At 38.2% G+C, this 21,732-nt stretch overlaps 1 protein-coding gene across 4 annotated transcripts in view; it reads left to right on the top strand.

Annotated features, from left to right (window-relative positions):
• Nucleotides 1–21,324, top strand: part of BLOC1S5 (biogenesis of lysosomal organelles complex 1 subunit 5) — a 64,766-nt gene extending 43,442 nt beyond the window's left edge. For 3 of the 4 annotated variants that reach the window (XM_058432607.1, XM_032141152.2, XM_058432605.1), the window contains one exon: nt 5,508–7,782. In XM_058432607.1, coding sequence (XP_058288590.1) covers nt 5,508–5,526 — 19 coding nt within the window. In that variant the 3' untranslated portion in view covers nt 5,527–7,782. Of the gene's footprint in view, nt 1–5,507; nt 7,783–21,183 lie in introns of those variants that run through there. The other variant, XM_058432606.1, reaches the window with a different exon arrangement.
• The last annotated feature ends 408 nt before the right edge of the window (nt 21,325–21,732 follow it).

The raw sequence follows: 21,732 nt of genomic DNA, 5'->3' as shown, positions 1-21,732 counted from the left end.
TTCATCTGTCTGTGGATGTTTAGGTTCTCCCATCTTTGGCTATCATGCATAACATTGCTGTAAACCTGGATGTACAAATAGCTGTTCAAGTACTTCCTTTAATTTTTTTTGATATATGCCCAAGTGGAATTGCTGCTTTGCATGATAATTCTATGTAAAAGCCAAGGTTTTTATCTTCCTTAAGCACAATGCTCTTATAACTTTAGCCACTTTTTTTGTTGTTTTTCTAATTTCTTTATTTTTAAGGGGCAGTTTCCAAGTCATTTTATTCAGAATTTTATGTTTCTTGAATCAATAAATACCATACAAAACAATGTCAATGTAAAAATGGCTACCATTTTCTCTCCTCTGCTGCCCCTACATGGGGACAATCCCCTGGGCAGCCTCACTCAGGAGTTTTAGGGGCTCTCCCTCCAGATTTGTTCCAGCAAATGAAGTTGAGTGACATAGTCCCTTGAATGATTTCCAGAGAAACTCAGCTGGGGTGGGGAGAGCCTCTGGAATCTGGAGGTAGCTAGCTTAGGGAAATGAATTAGTGTTTTGGGGGAGGAGAAATGACCCCTAGGGCAAGAACCTACCCCAAAGAAAAGGGTGTCTGATATGTTCACAGTTAACTTCTTTTGCCTCAGAAAGTGGTATTTGTTCAGAGAAAAAAGTGACAAGATGTCCATGTCATCCCCCCATGCCTGCTGCGGCTCTGCCCCTAGCTGGGGCCAGGTAGCAGGACAGCCTCTCAGATGAGGTCAGCAATATTGAGGGGCATCTCCTTACTGGAGATGTTGTAGGTCTCCATGTCTCGAAGGGTCTTCTTGTCTTCTGTCACCATGAACCTTAATTACTTTGGATGGAAATCTTTAAAAAGATATTCTATACTTTTATCATTTTTAAAAATTTATTAAATGTTATAGAATAATTTTGTAGGAATCAGGCATTATTGAGAATATCAGATTTTATATTATGGTGAATATGGTGATGTCATTAGGGAATGAGAAAGAGAGACTGTGCTATGTTTCTGTGCCAACTGCCCTCAGATACTGTGTGTTTTAAGTTTTTGTATCTGCCTCTTCTTTTGCTATAAGGCTGATGCCTGTTATTCTTTCCTTATTTATCAGCCTTTTCATTTTCTAACTTGTGATTTTTTCATAGGGTGTAGTCTTAGAAACCAGTTAACTAAGCTGGTTAGAATTGTATGTAATGTAGGTCAAATAGGCTCGGAATCAGAAGAGCTTTTCATGAGCCCTGCAATATTTGTAAATGGACTTTGTAGTATCTTTTTCGTTTGGATGACTTAAAGGTCTTACCACATTCTCAACTAAGTTTCAGATAAATGTTATTTCCAGGTAGCTGGGTTTTATTTGTATGTAAAGACTGCAGTATTGTCAATACATGAATGTATAGGCGATTCCCCCCCCCCTTTTTTCTTTACTAATTGTTGTAAAGAATGTAAGAATGGGCCAGGCACGGTGGCTCACGCCTGTAATCCCAGCACTTTGGAAGGTGGAGGTGAGCGGATCACCTGAGGTCAGGAGTTCAAGACCAACCTGGCCAATGTGGTGAAACCTTGTCTCTACTAAAAATACAAAAATTATCCGGGTGTGGTGATGGTTGCCTGTAATCCCAGCTACTTGGGGGCTGAGGCACGAGAATCGCTTGAACCCGGGAGGCAGAGGTTGCAGTGAGCTAAGATTGTGCCATTGTACTCCAGCCTGGGCAACAGGAAGGAAACTCCATCTCAAAAAAAAAAGAATATAAGAATGCCTAGCAGTGGCTGGGCGCGGTGGCTCACGCTTGTAATCCCAGCACTTTGGGAGGCCGAGGCGGGCGGATCACGAGGTCAGGAGATCGAGACCATGGTGAAACCCCGTCTCTACTAAAAATACAAAAAAAAAAATTAGCCGGGTGTGGTGGCGGGCGCCTGTAGTCCCAGCTACTCGGAGAGGCTGAAGCAGGAGAATGGCGTGAACCCAGGAGGCGGAGCTTGCAGTGAGCCGAGATCGCGCCACTGCACTCCAGCCTGGGCGACAGAGCGAGACTCCGTCTCAAAAAAAAAAAAAAAAAAAAAAAAAGAATGCCTAGCAGTTACTATTACAAGTGGAAAACTAGGAAACGATAGCATGGAGTGACTATAAGAACTTCTTGATGAGGAAGCAAAACTAGATTTTTATTTGGATTTGGAAGTTGTCATCTTTTAGCTTATTTTCACTCGGTCTACAAGGCCAATAAGCGATATGCCTGATGTGAAAAGGCTACTTGAATATGTTTATCTTTATTCATAATATTCTGAAACTACACAACAGAAATACTGATCTTTGGCAGTATCTTATTCACGAATATATTGCAGTATCTTAAAGACTGTTCTTGTAGCCAAATGGTTAATAATAGTTACATCAAGGATTAAGTTGAATATAGGAATGGAAGGGAAAGTCTCTTGCTCTTGAGTTGTCTATATTGTTTGAATTATTACAATAATCTACTGTAAATTAAGTTATTAAAATTAAAGAACAAAAACTGAAATGGCAGGGGGATAAAAGTGGAGTGATCTGCCTTCTAGATGCTTCGCTTGTGATTTGTATAATATTTACCTTTTATTAAGTTCCTCAGGCACTGAGCTAGGATCTTGACATGTTTTACCTCTAGTCTTTATAAATATTATTTATGGATGTGGAGTATTTATTTTCCTCATTTTAAAGTTAAAGAAACTTTAAGTTGCTCAGCATCATGCAACTAGCGACAGGTAGACCAGAATTTGAAGCGAGGTTTGTATGCCTGCCAAAGCTACATTTTTCTTTATTGGGCTGTACTGGATAAAATGCATTCTGGTTGGGAAGGGGAACACGGGCTGTTGCCTTGTGGTCCACATCACAAGGTCAGCTGAGCAAATGATGACTTTTCATTTACAAAGAAATGAACAAATTAAATAACATCTGAGTATGCATGTTTAATATTCTCTGTATTTATTAAAACACAACTAAAGCTAAATGTCATTTTGATGAAGTTTATCTGCATTTTTTCTTTTTCTAGCCTGAGTGTGGTTTTTCTCTTAGACTGTAACAGTTTTTGCAAAAGTTCCATCAGAAGAGTTTAATAAACTCTTCATGCATCTTTTGGAGAGTTATAATCTGTAAGGCTGAAAAGTTAAAAAGTAATGCATTGGATTTTGTTTAACCTGTTTAACAAATTTATTGGATGAGTAAACCCCTCCCTAATCCTCTCTCCCTACCACTGTAGTATCTGTTCAGATCCCAAGTGTCTGTGGGACATATTTTAGAGCAAAGTTTGACTGTAGAGGAACAGTCAAACATTTTAGAAGAATGTTTGACCAAGAATTTTCAATTGGAAAGAAGTTGACGTGAGTCTGAAGTTGAACAGTCTTGGTGCTGGGGAGCTTCAGATCAGCCTAGCAAAAAGGCTCTCACAAAAGCGTTTGTCTTATGGAAGGGATTTTTAGCTACCTACGTAAAACTTCCTCTGGAAAGATCTGATTTGCACTCTGTGATAGAAAAGGCGTAGGTTTGGGTGTCAGAAAGACCTAAATTTGAATCTACAACCAAGCTATTAGGTGAGTGACCATGGAGGATTAAAGTGTCCTTAAACCTTAATTTCTTTGTCTGTAAAATGAGAATAATATCATCTTAAAGGAGAGGCTTTTAGAAGTAGCTATGCAAAACAACTAGCAGAAGTTTGTATTTCATGGGTACTTAGAGCACATTGGTTTATTCAGCCCTTCATCCTGTTTGTCATCCTGACCCAAATGAGAGAAAATAGAACAGCAAGAACATGATGAACAGCCTGAAGATGGTTTCTTTTTCCTAGTAGCTGTTTTTCTGGTGGCTGACATCTGAGTTAACCAGCATCTGAGTACACTGTGTGTCCCTTTTTCATTCAAGTGCTGGAATTAACATGCCAGAATTAACAATGACTTCGGGTGCTTTGTAGGGGTGTGTGTGTTTTGAGACGGAGTCTCGCTTTGTTACCCAGGCTGGAGTGCAATGGTGCGGTCTTGGCTCACTGCAACCTCCGCCTCCCAGGTTCAAGCAATTCGACCTTCTAGGTTTTTATAGTTTGCATATCCCAGTTTTTGTTTGTTTAATAGAACCTAATCTGTATCAAAACGTAACTGCTAACGACATACATGTAGAAGAGTTGAAATAGGGATATAAAGTTATTTTTTCATACTCTGTTTAGATTTTTGTTGTACATATTCAAAGTTAATCATTGAAATTATACTTTGGAAGGAGGGAGAAAACTAAATTCATACCTTTTTTATTTATACAGAATTTTATCTGTATTACTGTGGTGCTGGAAAGAAAACAAAGAAACCTTTCATCCTTATATAGCAGTATTAAGGAACATCTCAAGAACTGAGACATTTGACACAGATATTTGAGATGTTGATTTGCTTTAAGGACTAGAACTGACCCAGAGGAGATTTCTTTTTTTTTTTTTTTTTTTTGAGGTGGAGTATCACTGTCACCCAGGCTGGAATGCAATGGTGTGATCTTATCTCACTGCAACCTCTGTCTCTTGGATTCAAGCAGTTCTCCTGCCTCAGTTTCCCGAGTAGCTGGGATCACAGGCCCTGGGATCACAGGTGCACGCCACCACACCGGCTAATTTTTATATTTTTAGTAGAGATGGGGTTCTGCCATGTTGGCCAAACTGGTCTTGAACTCCTGACCTCGGGTGATCTGCCCGCCTCAGCTTCCCAAAGTGCTGGGATTACAGGCGTGAGCCACTGTGCCCATCCCAGAAGAGATTTCTCGAGTTCTCTTCTAGTGACTAATAATTTATGGTTCTTTTTAATGCACTTAAAAATATTTTATGTAAGACAGACATTTTGATTTCTTATAGCAATGATTCTTTTAGCATATATTTTTTAAATTGGTTTTAAAATATCTGCAGTGAAATGGTATTTGAGGAGAAATAGAAATATGAAAAAATACTTGGACTGTGTTTGATTTTATCATGTAAAGATACTAGACGCTTTAAAAAAAAATTTTTTTTTTTTTTTGAGACAGAGTCTCACTCTGTCACCCAGGCTAGAGTGCAGTGGTGCCATCTCATCTCACTGCAACCTCTGCCTTCCAGGTTCAGGTGATTCTTCCACTTCAGCCTCCCAAGTAGCTGAGACTACAGCCATGTGCCACCACGCCCAGCTGATTTTTGTATTTTTAGTAGAGACGGAGTTTTGCCATGTTGGCCAGGCTGGTCTCAAACTCCTTACTTCAGGTGATCCACCCGCCTCGGCCTCCCAGAATGCTGGGATTACAGGCATGAGCCACCGTGCCCAGCCCACTTTTAAAATTTAAGAAATGAGAATATCCATGTTTAATTGTAATGAGAGAAGCCTTAGATGTTTCTAATGTGTCATCTTTTTTTGGATATTATAACACAACTTTTTCCTTGTGACTTACCAGCTGATTGTTACGGTAACCAAATATCAAGGATAACGTTATGAAATAATTGTCTGGAAAATGTCATGTGACTTTCTAATTTTCTTTTCTCAGATTCATAGTGACCACTTAGTAGCTAGTGAGAAACAGCATATGCTCCAGTGGGACAACTTCATGAAGGAGCAACCCAATAAAAGGGCTGAAGTGGATGAAGAGCACAGAAAAGCCATGGAGAGGCTTAAAGAACAATATGCTGAGATGGAGAAGGACCTCGCGAAATTTTCAACCTTTTAAGAACTTGAACCACAACAATCACAAACTAATGAGAAGATGTTCACCTCACTCCTGAAAAATATTCCCGCCAGACCGTTTAGCCTCTGCTTCAAGCTTAGCAATATATTCAGTGGCACTCTTATATCAGAAGAAAGAAGTTTCTACTGGCATTCTGATTGGATGTTTAAAGAAGGGTGCCACATCTTTCCAGCTTTAAGTGCCTATATATGATTATTTGAATGAAGAGGAGTAGGAAGGAAAATGGAATAAATATACTCTTTGTTAGTCAGAATTGATCATCTTTTCCATTGATTAGCTCAGAGAACTGTAGGTATAGACTTCTTAGAAAGATAATTTCATTCATTTCTATACAGGGTTAACAACAGTTTATTATTGTGGCTTAATGGGCAGGTATAGAAGCTACCTGTCATAGCCTCCTTGGCTGTTGGAAGGATGTATAAAGTGTTACTGCATGAGTAATGTAGACAAAAAAAAAAAAAAAAAGCCAGCTGTCCTTGGAGCAGAGATCACATTTCAGAGAGGTGAGAGTGAACACATTGTCTCTGCTGCGGCAAAGATGGCCACGGTGGTGTTTGAGCTGCCTCTTGGGAAGGGTTGCACATTTTACCGTGCAGCATAATGCCATGGGCTTCCATGGATGGGAAGACACGTGTTAAGTTTTGTGGCCTTCCAGCACTTACTATTTTCAGCTTTGAAAGCATGCTTAGAAGGAAAAGCTTACCAAAAATATATTTTGACATTTAGTTTTTCCAAGAAGTATAATCTTGCCCATAGTATTTACCTCATTTTCGTGTCTGTTTTGCTGTGGGTAAGCTTTATAAGATAAATAATGTCTATACATGTTTCGACTGTTTAATGAGTAATCAACAAAATCTGCCAGGGAGTCCCTCTGGAACCATATAAAGTTCCTGGCTTTGAATGAACCAGAAGTGTTTGCCCACATAGCAAATGGTCCATGTTAAATGTAAATCCTTTTTAGTGTTAATGTCTGTTCTCATAAGCAGGTATATTATGATGAAACATGTACAAGTTCTGTCATCACTGTGATCTTTAAAAACCTGCATTTAACAGTCTAATTTGAGGCTGGGTGCAGGTACAGGCTCACACCTGTAATCTCAACATTTTGGGAGGCCGAGGCAGGCGGATCATTTGAGATCAGGAGTTCAAGCCTAGCGTGGCCAACATGGTGAAACCCCGTCTCTACTAAAAATACAAAAATTAGCCCGGCATGGTGGTGCACGCTTGTAATCCCAGCTACTCAGGCGTCTGAGGCACGAGAATCACCTGAACTCAGGAGGCGGAGGTTGCGGTGAGCTGAGATGGCACCACTGCACTCCAGCTTGGGTGACAGAGTGAGACTCCATCTCAAAAAAAAAAAAAAAATCTAACTGAAGAGCTAAGTTGATTTTTTATTTGCCATAAACCAAGCAAAAGTAAATGCAATAATTTCAAGAGATTTATGGTAAACGAATTTGAAGTATGGATAAATCTTTCACATATTTTTTATTGCTCTTTAGTAAAGAAAGGCACAAGAAAGAAAATACCCAGCTCTCTTGTGTTATCTCAGTGTGGCGACTGCAGAAAATTGACAATGCCTGCCTGTGTAAATGTATGGCTTACTGTCAAAGCTTCATTCTTGGCTGCATGTTGAAAATGTGATTAAAGTTAATAGAGGAGATGAAATAAGTATTTGAGATTTTTTTCAATAACACTGAACTTCTGCCAACTTTCTCTATCCGCTACTGTAGGCTTGACAGGCTCATCAATCATTTGCTGGTACCTGGACTAAAAAGCGTACTTGCTGACACCAAGGCATGTTGGAATTTTCTTAATTCAGTGGATGGAAAAAAAAAATACTTCCAAAAATATCCCACACATGAAAAGGGAGGGGAGCCTTAAATGAAAATTCCCTTTGTGCTGTAGACACTTTTTGGAATGCGATTAATTGCCAACACATCATTGAACAAATGCTGTAACCAAGAAATTAAGATTGTGTGTGTGAAGGGAATATATTCTTAACTGTGGCTACCCAACTTGTATAGCAGAGATTTCTGATAGTTTGTGTTCATCTCATGTGAATAATAAATACTTTACCTTATAAGTTTGTGTATTATTCCATAAATGCCTAAGGGACTTCCTAAACCAAAATGAATTGACGGGCTTTTTGAGCTTTAGACGTTAAGATACTCAATTGTTTCCTTGTAACATGTTTAACTATTCAACATAGCTTCTATAAGAGTTGGTTTATTTATCTTCCTTTTGATATTTTTAGTGGTGAACACTTTTGCTTCTGTTTCCCAGTTGCCAAATCACTTTTGATATGTATTTTATTTATAAGTATAAAACAATTTTAATAACTACATAATTTGTAACATTTCTTTCCTTTTTTTTTTTTTTTTTTTTTTTTTTTTTTTTTTTTTTTTTTTTTTTCTTTTTTTTTTTTTTTTTTTTTTTTTTTTTTTTTTTTTTTTTTTTTTTTGAGACAGCATCTCACTGTGTCACCCAGGCTGGAGTGCAGTGGCGTGATCTCGGCTCACTGCAAACTTTGCCTCCTGGGTTCAAGCAATTCTTGTTCCTCAGCCTCCTGAGTAGCTGATATTACAGGCATGTACCACCATGCCCAGCTAATTTTTGTATTTTTAGTAGAGAAGGGGTTTCACCATGTTGGCCAGTCTGGTCTCGAACTCTTGACCTCAAGAGATCTGCCCACCTCAGCCTCCCAAAGTGCTGGGATTACAGGCATGAGCCACTGTGCCTAGCCAGTTTGTAACATTTTTGCTGTGTTTATGCTGTTGAGCAGAGATACTATGGGTTCTATGTAGCTCATAGGATTATCGTAATGATAAATGAAATAATGTTTTATAATCTTAAAGCACCATAGAAAGATTTGTTTTTAAGTTCTATGTATTTTTAATTTTTAATTATGACTTCTTTCTGGACTAACATATGTATGAGGCTTTTTTTCCCATTTCCTAGCGTGTATATTTTTAAATTCTGTGTTTACTGATTCCTGTTTTAATTGAATTTGAATTGTGGACAGAAAATAAATACATGTAAGACTGATCTGTTAATATTTGTTGAGATTTGCTTTATGACCTAGATTATAACCGGTTTTTGTAAATGTTTCATGATTGCTTGAAAAATATGCTTGTTTTTTAGTTGTTAGATGTCCATTAGACCAAAGTTGTTAATTTTGTAGTTCAAATTTTTTCCATTTTACTGTTCTTTTGTCTTCTACTTCATCTCTCAGACTCTGAGATGTGTTGAAATTTTCTATTCTAGTGAACTTACCAATTTCTCTCTGTAATTCTGTCAATTTTAGTTTTATAGATTTTTATATATTTTGAAGTCTTGTTATAAATAAATAATTATAAATATATACATAAATATAAAAAATACGTAAAATATATGTTATATCTATATAGATTATGCCAGCTAGCTAGATTTGTAGGATATATCTTTTTTTTATCCTTCTGTTAAACCTTGCTGTTATGTTTTAGATATGCCCTTTAAAAACTGTGTGACTGGGGCCGGGGACGGTAGCTCACACCTGTAGTCCCAGCACTTTGGGAGGGCAAGGCGGGCAGATCACGGAGACCATCCTGGCCAACATGGTGAAATCCCGTCTCTACTAAAAATACAAAAATTAGCTGGGCGTGGTGGCGTGCACCTGTAGTCCCAGCTACTCAGGAGGCTGAGGCAGGAGAATCACTTGAGCCCAGGAAGCAGAGGTTGCAGTGAGCCAAGATTGTGCCACTGCACTCCAGCCTGGGTGACAGAGCGAGACTCTGTCTTAAAAAGAAACTGCGTGACTGGATGTTTTTCTTTCTTTCTGATCATTTGTCAACTAAAGAGTTCAATCCATTTACATTTGTCAAAATTGCTGATATGTTAAGATTTATTTTTATCATCTTATTTTGTGCTTTTTGTCCCACCTTTTCTGTTTCTTGACTTCTTTCAACTTGATTTTGTTTTGTTTCGTTTTTCCATCTACTTTTCTTCTACTGCTTTCAGAGTTAAACTGAAAGTGACAGTTTCCAGGTCACTTTTGATATGTATTTTATTTATATGTAAAAATTAACTTTTAATGAAGTGCTTAGTGGGAAATTTAGCTTGCATAGTTAACAGAATCTAAAGTTAACATCTTTACTCTCTTCCTATACGTTAGAGATTTTTGTACAAAGTCTGATTTATCTCTTCAACTTACAAATTGTTGTCTAGAATTCCAGTTCTATCTTGGTTTTACTACAAAAGTAGTTATTTTGTATAGTTAGTGTTTAGGTAGATTTCCCTAGAAGTTTACTATTTTATTGTCCTTGAAAGTTAGCTAGGTATATGATTATAGGTTGACAGCTGTTTTCTCAGTATTTAATAATATTCTGCTGTCTTCTTGCTTCCATTGCTGCTTCTGGAATGACAGTTGTCAGTCTGATCAGTATTTGTAGCTAATCTGCCTTCTTTCTCAGGTCATATTTAAGATCTTTATCTTTGGTGTTCTACAGTCAAATGTGGCCATACTACAGTATGTTTAGCTGTATATTTCTTTTCATTGTCCTGTTGGGATTGATTGAGATTCCTGAATCTGAGAATTGGTACTTTCCATAAGTTCTGAAAAATTCTCAGCTACTGTCTCTTTGAATATTGTTTCTCCCTCATTCTCTCTATTCTCTCCTTCAGGAAATAAAATTAGACTTCTGTTTTATGATCTCACTGTCCTCTCCATGTCTCTTAATCCCTGTTTCATATTTCCCATCTCTCTGTCTCTAGGTGTTGAATTCTGGATAATTTCTTTAAATCTATTTAATTAATGCTGTCTTCACTCTATCTCTAACCTTTTTTACCCATCTATTAAGTTGTTAATTATAGTTATTATATTTTTTTATTTTCAGAAGAGTTGTTGGTTCTTTCTTAAACTTTCCTGGGTTGTCTGGGATGGTTCCATGATTCCTTCTTTTTCTTTTATTTAAACATATTAAAAGTACTTATTTTACATTCTTTACGTGGTAATTTCAATATTTTTTGTGGATCTGAATTTATAGTTTGTTGCTTGTTGTTTTTGCTGAAACAAGTTTATGGTGACTAGTTTCCTAATGTGATCAGTCATTTTTTATTTTAAGTTTGCATTCCTCTGAACTTTCTTTTGGGAGATTTTTTTTTTTAATTTCAAATATAGTCCTACAGAGAAGATTTTTTTTCCCTGTAGCACCAATTTGTTTGTTGTGACACTACAAACCACAGACCACTTCAAAATCAGTTTTCATCTTGGATTCCCTGTCTCTCCCTTTTCTACTCCTTAAGCTTTTGCACCCACACACGTGTGTGTGTATACACACTCACAAAATGTGAATTTCAGCCCTAAACACCTGTGACTGTTGACTTCGTTGAGGCATTCCCAGAGGAGACGTTTTTCTTCCTTTATATCTCTTCTTGAATAATGAAGAAGGGTAAATTTAGGTGTTTTCCTAGTTCATTCCTGAGGACAGTGTCCTCTGGGGCTTTACAAGTCCTCCTGCTCATCCAGCTCAGTCCCTGTTATGGACTGAATTTTGTCTCCCCTGAATTCATCGAGTAAAGCTGTAACCCCATTGTGACTGTATTTGGAGACAGGGCCTGTAAGGAGGTAATTAAGGTTAAATGAGGTCATAGGGCGTAGAAGAGAGACCCCAGAGCTCTCTTCCTGCACCTAGAGGAAAAGTCCTGCGATCACAGCAGGAAGGCAGCCATCTGCAAGCCAGGAAGAGGGGCCTCATGGAACCACATGTTTCAGGACCTTGGCCTTAGACTTCTTGCCAGCACATCTTTAAGGAAATTAATTTTTATTGAAGCCATCAAGCCTGTGGTATTTTGTTACGGCAGGTGAAGAAGACTGAGAAAGTCCCTCACTTTGATTCCTGTCCCTCATGCAGGTATGGCTCCTAACAACTGGAGCCTTCCTAGGCTGCAGGGATGGGGTCGCCTTTAGGGCAGTTATCCAGAGCTCAATTATCCTATAGAACGTCCCAGTCTCCTGAGCTGCCTTCAGTTGTTTTCACTAATTTGCCATAAATTCAGTCAGGAATAATAAAGTTTAAGGCCGGGCGCGGTGGCTCACGCTTGTAATCCCAGCACTTTGGGAGGCCGAGGCGGGTGGATCACGAGGTCAGGAGATCGAGACCACGGTGAAACCCTGTCTCTACTAAAAATACAAAAAATTAGCCGGGCGTGGTGGCGGGCGCCTGTAGTCCCAGCTACTCGGAGAGGCTGAGGCAGGAGAATGGTTTGAACCCAGGAGGCGGAGCTTGCAGTGAGCCGAGATTGCGCCACTGCACTCCAGCCTGGGCGACAGAGCAAGACTCCGTCTCAAAAAAAATAAAATAAAATAAAGTTTAAATTTTTTTCTAGCATTTCTGGTGTTCAGTGGCCAGACAGATTTCTCTGTACAGAAATGGCATGTTAGACAAGTGTATGGTGATATTATTATATTCTCCAAAAAAGAACATGCCCGTATTCTAGTTAGTGTAAACGATACTTTTTTACTTTTTCAATATTACACTAAATCTTTTATATTAAATTATTTCCTATTACCCATAAACTAATATGATTCTCTTTTGCTTCTATTGGATTGATCTTTTACTGTTTATGAGCTAATATAGGCAAATAAGAGTTCAGTAGTGTTCTAAACCTGCGTAACTCTTACCTGAATACCTGATTTTGGAATTTTTAATCTTTAGGGCATTATTGTGGTTTGTGAAAATGTCTCAGGCTACTATTATGGGCATGTAGATAGAGGGAGCTCGATCTGGGCTATTAAACCCAAAGTGCCATGAAAATCTGGAGGAGTCACAGATGCCTCCAAGATACATAGTGAATTCTCTTCTTTGCTTTTATAATGCATAAACTTTCTATCTGAACATTTCCAGGTACTGTCTGAACAGTTTCCTACTGTGGATGTGTCTAGAGGTAGTGGGTTTTCTGGTTGCCATTGCAAATGAAAAGGTAGCGGGTTTTATTGCTTTGGAATTTAGCATAATGTCTGCCTTTCCTGAAATTGCACCCTGGAGGCTTTTTATTTTTATTTATTTGTTTATTTGTTTTTTGCCATTTGGGGCTGTAAGTCTCTCTCTCAGGATGAAAAATACCAGAAAAATATTTTAAACATTAATTCAGTCAAAATACTTGAAGCTTCCATTACAGACAATGTATTTTCTAGTAGCTTGTTCTTAGTCTTTCAGAAAGGTTTTCTAATTATTTCATAGTTTTCAACCCCAATAAAGTGTTAATATTTTATTGACTTGATGCAAATCAAGGTCATACAATGAATGGAGAGTGGAAATCAGTCATAGCATATCACCTACTGCCTGCTCTTCCTCATTCTGCTCTTTTTTCTTTTTTCTTTTTTTTTTTGAGGTGGAGTTTCGCTCTTGTTGCCCAGGCTGGAGTGCAATGGTGCAACCTTGGCTCACTGCAACCTGCGCCTCCTGAGTTCAAGCGATTCTCCTGCCTCAGCCTCCCAAGTAGCTGGGATTACAAGTGCCTGCCACCACACCCAGCTAATTTTTGTATTTTTAGTAGAGATGAGGTTTTGCCATGTTATAGTTATTATATTTTTTTATTTTCAGAAGAGTCGTTTGGTTCTTTCTTAAACTTTCTTAAATGCCAGGCTGGTCTCGAACATCTGATCTCAGGTGATCCACCCACCTTGGCCTCCCAAAGTGCTGGGATTATAGGCATGAACCACCGTGCCCAGCCCTCTGCTCATTTTTGAATCTTAACTGCTACAAATAATGCTTTCTTGTGACTGGGCTGGCAACAATAGCAAAACAGTATTTCCTCTGGTATTTTCCTATTTATGTTCCATAAGCAAGAGAAAACAAACTTGGATTTTCAGATGTGATACACTTCAAGAGCAGTACACTAACATTTGATCCTCACAAAAGCTCAAGCTTCAAATTATCTCTGAAGAAATAGTCCAAATTAATTTAAGGTAAGTAAATACAATACTCATATTTGTATCACATAACTTAGAGCCTACTTTTTAAGTGCCTTATATGTAGTTTAATCTTATTTCATCATTATAACCAAGAAATACCTATTATATTCTTTTAGAGGAAGAGCAAAACAGCGCAGAAATACAAGGAATATAGTGTTTTGCCCACCTGATGTTGAGCTAGCAACAACACATCAGATAGACTAAATAATATTTCATGGTTTTTTAAAAATTCCATAAGTGATATCATGAAAATCCATAGTACAGATGGATCCAAAAATTTTTCTTTATCATTACATTGCTTTCTAAAATGATAGTCTGATGTACTACAAACATTAATAAGTCAATATGTGAAATTCTGCTCTAAAATACTCTGAATCATTAAAGGTATTTACTATTATTTTGTCATTCGCTGTGTGGTCAGGCTTTGCCATAGGATAAAATATGAGATGATAGATATGTTAATTAGCCTGATTGGATCATTCCACAATGTATGCATATATCAACCCATCACATTGTACCTAATAAATATATACAATTATTTATCAATTTTAAAAAAGAGCCAAGCACAGTGGCTCACACCTGTAATCCCAGCACTTTGGGAGGCTGGGGCAGGAGGATCACTTGAGGCCAGGAATTCAAGACCAGCCTGGGCAACATGGTGAGACTTTGTCTCTACAAAAAAATAGGAAAAAAGAAAAAGAATATAACATGAATATAGGTAGGATTAAGATAGAAAGTGCCACCCTGGGAAGAGGCCAGTGCATGATTCAAGGACGTTTAGAGCAGACAACACCAGGCTCAAGTGGTGCAGCATTTACTGATAGCAAGAGAGGAGAGAGTGTGTACACAAGATCCAGCCCTTTGCATCAGTCCCCTGTGGCCAGCAGGTCCACTCTGCAGCCAATGTGGTCAGTACTGGATTTTTTTAAAACTTGAAATGAATGAGGGTATGTGCATTCCATCATTCCTTGGAGCAATTGTTTTCCCCTTTTAACTTTAAAAAAGAAAAGTTTGGTTGAGACTTGGCAGGCATTAAAAGTTAGCCTCCATTGCAAATATTATCACCATTTATGAGTGTGAAGTTTTACCATAATTGAAGTCAGTGTACGAGGTTATCTGTGTTCTCAAATTTTTCTCTGCATAGACCTGATTTTTGATTTCTGTGAAATTGTTTATATTGCTAACGTTTATCATTCAGAGAAAATATTCTGTAAATGTTGATTTAATGTAATAGTTTCCCTTAAAATAGAATTTATAGAGAATTTGAAAAGAAAGCCACAAGTTAATTCACTTTTTAAAAAACTTCATGTCATCTGAATACTTAAGCTGCTTTGTTGGGAAAGTGTCTTTCTAAAGAAAATGGTTAATAAAATTACAGTAAGATAATTGTCACAAAATAAAAATCTTAGGTGGTCAGTTGCGTATTACAGAGATTTGGTTTTAACAATTATGCAAGTTGTTTTAAGTGGGAAACGTTAATATTAAATTTTATTAAGAAAAATTTTGACACCAAAAAATCTGTCCTTCACTTAGAATATAAAATTTATAGCTGAACACCAGCAGGTGTCACTGTGATAACATGTTTTCCCCACTCTAAACAGTTTTATGTGGATAGGTGCATACCATCTATGGACAAAGATATTTAGGAGATAATAAATGTAAGTTATATAGCTGAATAAAAATACCAAAATGTAAGAAAAGCCTATGAGTTCCATGATGGTTAGGAATGCTGCATTTTTTTTAGGAGTGCTGTATTTTTAGGAGAATTGTATTTTTTTCTCGCTTTCTTCATGTCATAAACATACAGTCTTTCATTATGTAAGTGATGTGCAGTTTTATCAGCAATAAAAGTACAGTGAAAAATGCCTTTATATTTGGTCTATGTTGAAGTATAGAATGGTACAAAAATCATTAAGTTGCATCTTGTATAACCAAAGCCAAATTAAGAAATGGAACATTCCTAATAATGTTTTTATATGGGTTTTGAAAAACTTGGCTGGGCGCTATGGCTCAGGCGTGTAGTCCCAGCGGTTTGGGAGGCCGAGGCGGGCGGATCACTTGAGGTCAGGAGTTCCAGCCTGGCCAATGTGGCGAAACCCTGTCTCTACTAAAAATACAAAAAAAAGTTAGTTGGGCATGGTGGCGCGCACCTGTAATCCCAACTACTCAAGAGGCTGAGGCAGGAGAATCGCTTGAACCCAGGAGGTGGGAGGTTGCAATGAACCGAGATCGTGCCATTACACTCCAGGCTGGGTGACAGAGTAAGACTCCATCTCCAAAAAAAAAAAAAAAAAAAAGGAAGAAAAGAAAAGAAAAAAAACTCTTGGTTCATTCCTCCAAATTAAGACAGTTATAATTTTTAAATTAATGTTTACAGGCACAAAAATATAGCAATTGGTCGAAAATAGAAATTTAGCAGCTAGTTGTATTTTTTTTCCCCACCTAGCATGGAAGCCAGAGTAGGATTTCATAAACATATGAGCATTGTTCTGTGTCAGGATTATATTCCAAAAGGCAGATAGTCAGAAATAGCACTCTATCTTAAAGGAATTTATAATTGAGTTGTGCACGTGTAATAATAAAGTAGAAAACCAAGACTGTAACATTGCATAATACCACATCAAAGACTATGATATGCTAAGCAGGCAGCGTATGACTAAAATAAGTGAGTCCCAAATAGGAACTGTCTTTGTGAGTTGTGATCAGGGAATCATTTGTAGTAAAGATAAAACCTGAATTCAATAGGATTTACGTTATGAAAAGGATGGCAGAATCTTTCCAGCTCAGTCTAGTTCAGTAAGCACCTGTGTTCTGGGAACTAGGGCTAAGAAGCTGACTAAAGCTTGGTTTCTGCCCTTGTTTATCAAAAACACAGGTGGACATACTTTTGGGAAATTTAGACAATAATCCACAGACTTGTTTGATGTTGAAGCAGTAGTGGAAAAGTCTGGAAATTGGAAAGTGCACTGGAAATTGGAAATGAGAGAACAGTTGCATTTTGGTCATGCTTCCATCACTAAATTTATACAGAGACTTTAAACACATCACATAGATGGTTTTCACATCATTTCCAACTTTAATAATTTGTGCTTATCCTGTAGGTAATGGGACTCTGTGTAAGTGGCATGATGAAAGTGTTACAGGAAGGTTACTCTGTGGACTCAGATGTATGACTGATAGATTGAGGAAATTATTAGCCTGCATAAGGATTTTTTTTAGAATGTAGCTGAAAATAGCACTTCCTAGTCTAGACAGGGCAGGGATGGAGATGAAGATCTTGGTTTGGAATTTAAGATGATGGGAATTTTTAACATCCATATATAGATATGTCTATGGACTGTTTATGTTACTTATGACAATTACTGGCATGGCTTCAGATTTAGATAATCTCTATTTCTCTTTTATGTAAAATTGTAATTCTTAGCCCAAAGTGACTGAATTTTTGCTTGTGAGAACACCATTACTATAAGTAAGAAACCAAGAAAGTTATTAAATGGTCTTTGTCTTTTAGGTAAGTATTTTGCTTTTTATAATCAGTGTGAAAATACATCAAGTTTTATTAAGCAGCTACCTCTATTTAAGGATTTCCCATTTCCTTTCCCAGAAGACTGAATTATTCAAGGACAAAGAATGTTTTATGCTGTTTTATATCCCATGCATAGGACATGTGCTGACCACATATTAAAAAGGGAAGTTCGTGGGGGCTATGAGGATGCAAAGGCCTAAGAATGATATAATGGATTTTGGGGGCTCAAGAGGAAGGATGTAAAGGGGTGAGAGACAAAAGCCTACACATTGGGTGCAGTGTACACTGCTCAGGTGATGGGTGCACCAAAATCTCAGAAACCACCACTAAAGAACTTTTCCATGCAACCAGTTCCCCAAAAACTATTGAAATAAAGAGAAAAGAAAAGGGAAGTTCTTACTGTATTACAAGGCTGACCATGAATTAGTTTGGTTAAGGAAGATTTGAGTTATCCTTGCTATTTACATTGCATTTGTGTTTTACAATAATTGAATATGAAGAAATAACATAAAGACTAGATGAATGTGTTTCATTGTTTTTAATCAAAACTGTCAGGCTTCTCAATAGTCTGTCATCACCTGGTTTATAATATTTGCTATTTCTCTCTGGAAAGGCTTTTAAGCTTTTAAAGTAAGCTATATACTGCAAAAGTAGAAACTTGAAATTTTACCTTTTTGAAAAAAAGTTACCCCAATTAACAGTATTTTCCCCCAAAACCTCACTTAGGTCATTTGTTGGGAACTTGGAATGCATCTCCCAGTAGAAACAATGATGTACATGGTGATTAGGCTTTTAGCTGGCCCACAAAGACGGTATCATGCCTCAAAATACCATAGTACCAGTAGTGATATGTAATGCTTAAGCTAATAATGAGCCACTATATTTGATGATTTTTTTTTTTTTTTTTAAAGAACTGTATTCAGAGGCTTAACTTGTGGGACCTGGGATGTACCCATTTGGCTGCAGCTCTGAAAGTCATATTGCCAGGTGGGAAAGCAAAGCAGAATCTCTTAGCTTCCAGTGCCTGAAGGAGGTGTCTGTTGTTTAGGACCATTCCCTCTGCGGCTGCAGCCCCAACCTCCCACTGGCCTGCTTCCCATTCTGTTTACTTACTGCCTCAAAACAGTTTGTTCTTCAACTCACCTTCAGAAAAAGTCTCACAGTTTCCCTTTTATCTGGTGTTGAAGAGGTTTTGAGGTTATTACTAAGATTTTTGACAATAAGGAGAAGCACCGCTTTCCATCACCACTAGACACACACACAGCTTTAAGAGTGCTTAGGTGACACTGGTGGTTCCCTAAACGCATCACTGGATAAAAGCGTCTCCATGTGCAGATTAAACGAGCTCCTGTAACATTTCGTTCTTGGTTTCCTTAGTGTGAGATGTTCTGTGGGGTAAGTCGGCTCTGAGGTTGCTGCCTACGGGATGACACTAGGGCTGAACAAATGACTAGTGAAAGTGCAGAGCAGTCCCCAAGGATTTATTTTCATCCCTTCCTTCTTGCCCCAACTGGCCCCTGGTTATCACAAACCTAGGTATCTTATGAAGTGAATTCAGCTCCCGCTTGGAGATCCCAGGTCCCAGTGGTATCTGAAATCATGAGAGCATAACAAAATCCCTCTTCTCTTCTGTATCTGGGGTGTGTGTGTGTGTGTGTGTGTGTGTGTGTGTGTGTGTGTGTGTCTTATATGGATGTTGGGTTTATTGTGTTAAAATCTTATGTAGGTATCTAAGGCCACAGAATAAGACTATACTTAAGTCCTGAAATGAATAGACCTTACTAATATTAATCACCTGAGAAAGTGGTGCGTTCTTAAAGAGGACTAAGTGGGTGTGAGAACCTACCTCCTCTCTCTCTCTCTCTCTCTCACCCTCTCTCTCCCTCTACCGCTTTTCTTTCTTCTCTGTCTCCCTCCACAGTGGGTAGAGGTTACAGATAACCTCTGCCTCACGGAAGTGGACTACAGGTCACGCAGTCACCTTTGTAGGAGCACCTGAACCAAAGATGAGTGAGTTATGCTTTGTAAACCAGATTCTCTAGTTATATTTTATTGTGCGGCCATTTCCATGTTGTAACCGCCAAATTCTCCATGAAACTTTGTTTAAATGTTCCAACATGATCTCGGCTACGTAGAGGAAGTTAAGCAAGGCATTGTCCCTCAACACCAAATGTATTGGATAGTGGTGGCGGCAGGGAGAAATCTCAAAGGAGAAGGTGGATGTTGTCCCGTGTGGTCTAGTTACTACTCTCCATGTGGACGTTTCCCCCTCCATTGCCCACCTAGGAGCATCTAGACTAAATTTTCATGAAGAAAAGAGCAAGTTCCCTCTGTAAGTGTTAGGGACAGCAAAATTGCAGGCTATAGCAACTGAAAAGTAACCTGGAACACTCATTGCTGAGGCTGACTGACTGGCTGAACCAAGTGTAGACAACCATTTGTAACCTATCCTGCTTCTTGCAAAGCAAAACAGCATGGATTAAGTGTGTGCAGAACAGAAATGCATGTTTTGAACATTAGTTATCAAACTAATTTTATTTCTTCAGAAGATGAAGAAAATTTAGATTATGCAAAATCATTAATTCAGCATATTATAAATGCGTTATAACTGCCACCTAACCCCAAGAAGCCTTCCCTATGCTCCCCATTTTCCCTTTAGCTACTGCTCCATTTATCTGCTCATGTTTATAGCAAAATGCCTGGAGGGAGCTGCCGGTATTTGCTGCTGTGTCCACTTACCGCATTCTGTATTCTCCCTTGAACTCTTCCCAGCTTGGCTTTCAGTACCACTCCTCCCTGAAACCACCAGCCACCTCCATTGGGCCAAATCCAATGGTCCTGAGGTTTCACATTGTTTTTCCATGGCAGTGGGTACAATTGATTACTCTCTCCTTCTAGAAACACTTTCTTCACTTGGCTTTTTGATGACCAGCTATTCCTGGTTTGCTTTCTCCCTCTCTGGGTGTTCCTCCTCTTTCCAACCTCTAATTATTGATATGCCTCAAGGCTAGACCTCCAACTATCTCTTCCCTGCAGATACTTCCCTGCAGCCAGTCTTAGGATGATTAACTATCAACTCCCCAATTTGTGTCTCCAGCCCTGTTTTTTTTTCTCACATATTTGACCACCTGATTAATATCTGCACTGAGATGCCTAATAGGCATCTCGAACCTCAATATCTGTGCCTCAGATTCCCCATCTGTAAAATAGGGGTGGTAAAAGGGCCAATACTTAACCTCGTAAGTTTGTTTTGAGGATAAAATGAGTTAATATATGTAAAATAGAACCTCACATGTGCTCTATTTAATGTTTCCTTTATAACAATTATTATCATTATCATCAATTCTAGATGTCCATTTGGGAATTTGCTCTGTGTAATCCATCCATTAAAAGGTCAACAGGTCATGATCATAAGAAATTTAAGCTTCTTAGAATGATGTCCGTAACAGTTCCCCTTGGACCACTTAGTTGGATTAGACTTTTTTCTGTGGTCTTAAAATACATATTAAACCAAAGAAATACTAGTTTAGTAAATCCTTAGATGGCACACCCATACAGCTGGTACCACAAATGATGTCACATTTCAGGAAGATCAGCTAATATATTCCATGCAATCAAAGGTATTTCTCAGGATGAAATGTGTTTTACTTCTAGTTCCCATGCTGGTCTTTGACTCAGACCCAAATTAGAGAAAAATTTAGCCTTTCAAATAGGTCTCTGCTGAACCCATTTTGATGGCACTTAATTTGTCGAAGTTATTTATTACCACATTTAGTAATTTTGGTAAAAGTTTCTCACTTCTTAAAACAAATTTTGCTTACACCCTTTCAAAAGAATGTTATTGGTATGTGGGTAGGTTGTCTGGGGCCAACCTCTTATCTAGAGACCAGATTTTAAAAGTCTGAGTTGAGTGAAGTGACTTAGACTGCATGCCTTTTGTTTTGTTTTGTTTTCATATGCATGTATGGGTCTTGCTAAAACACATTGCTCCCCTCATCTAGGAACAATGCCGAACACATCATTTCCTGAAATAATGGAATTGGAAGGCAATTATCTACTCACAAAACAGGCTGAAACAACAGTTCCTGATATTCTTCTGAAATACTTTAACTTCCCAAGGAATCCGGAAAAAATAATTCCATGAGACAGTGTTGTGAATGAAGGTATGACATTCCAGTTTCCTTCACTGCAGTCCAGGGACCAGAGGTAATAAATTACCAAGCACTCGGCGCTATTGAGAGGGGCTCTGGCCATGGTGAGCTGTTTGTCTTTGTACTGCCTTACAGCCTCTTGGGAGATGATGGCCCTGGGTTCCTTTTTGTACACTTTTGGGAAGCATCCGAGAGATTACTTGCAGTTTATTGAACTATTCTTATTTTACAACACTGTTTTCCTTTTACTCCTAAAGAGAATTTGGGACTTCTGTTTCAGACTTTCCAGATAAGAAATGCAAACTTTTAGAAAGAATGAATATTGGCCGGGCGCGGTGGCTCACGCCTGTAATCCCAGCACTTTGGGAGGCCGAGGCAGGCAGATCACGAGGTCAGGAG

The sequence above is a fragment of the Hylobates moloch genome, unplaced genomic scaffold, assembly GCF_009828535.3.
Source record: "Hylobates moloch isolate HMO894 unplaced genomic scaffold, HMol_V3 SCAFFOLD_20, whole genome shotgun sequence".
Classification (NCBI taxonomy): domain Eukaryota; kingdom Metazoa; phylum Chordata; class Mammalia; order Primates; family Hylobatidae; genus Hylobates; species Hylobates moloch.
The sequence above is the reverse complement of the archived record's forward strand: the minus strand, read 5'-3'. Positions and strand labels throughout refer to the sequence as shown.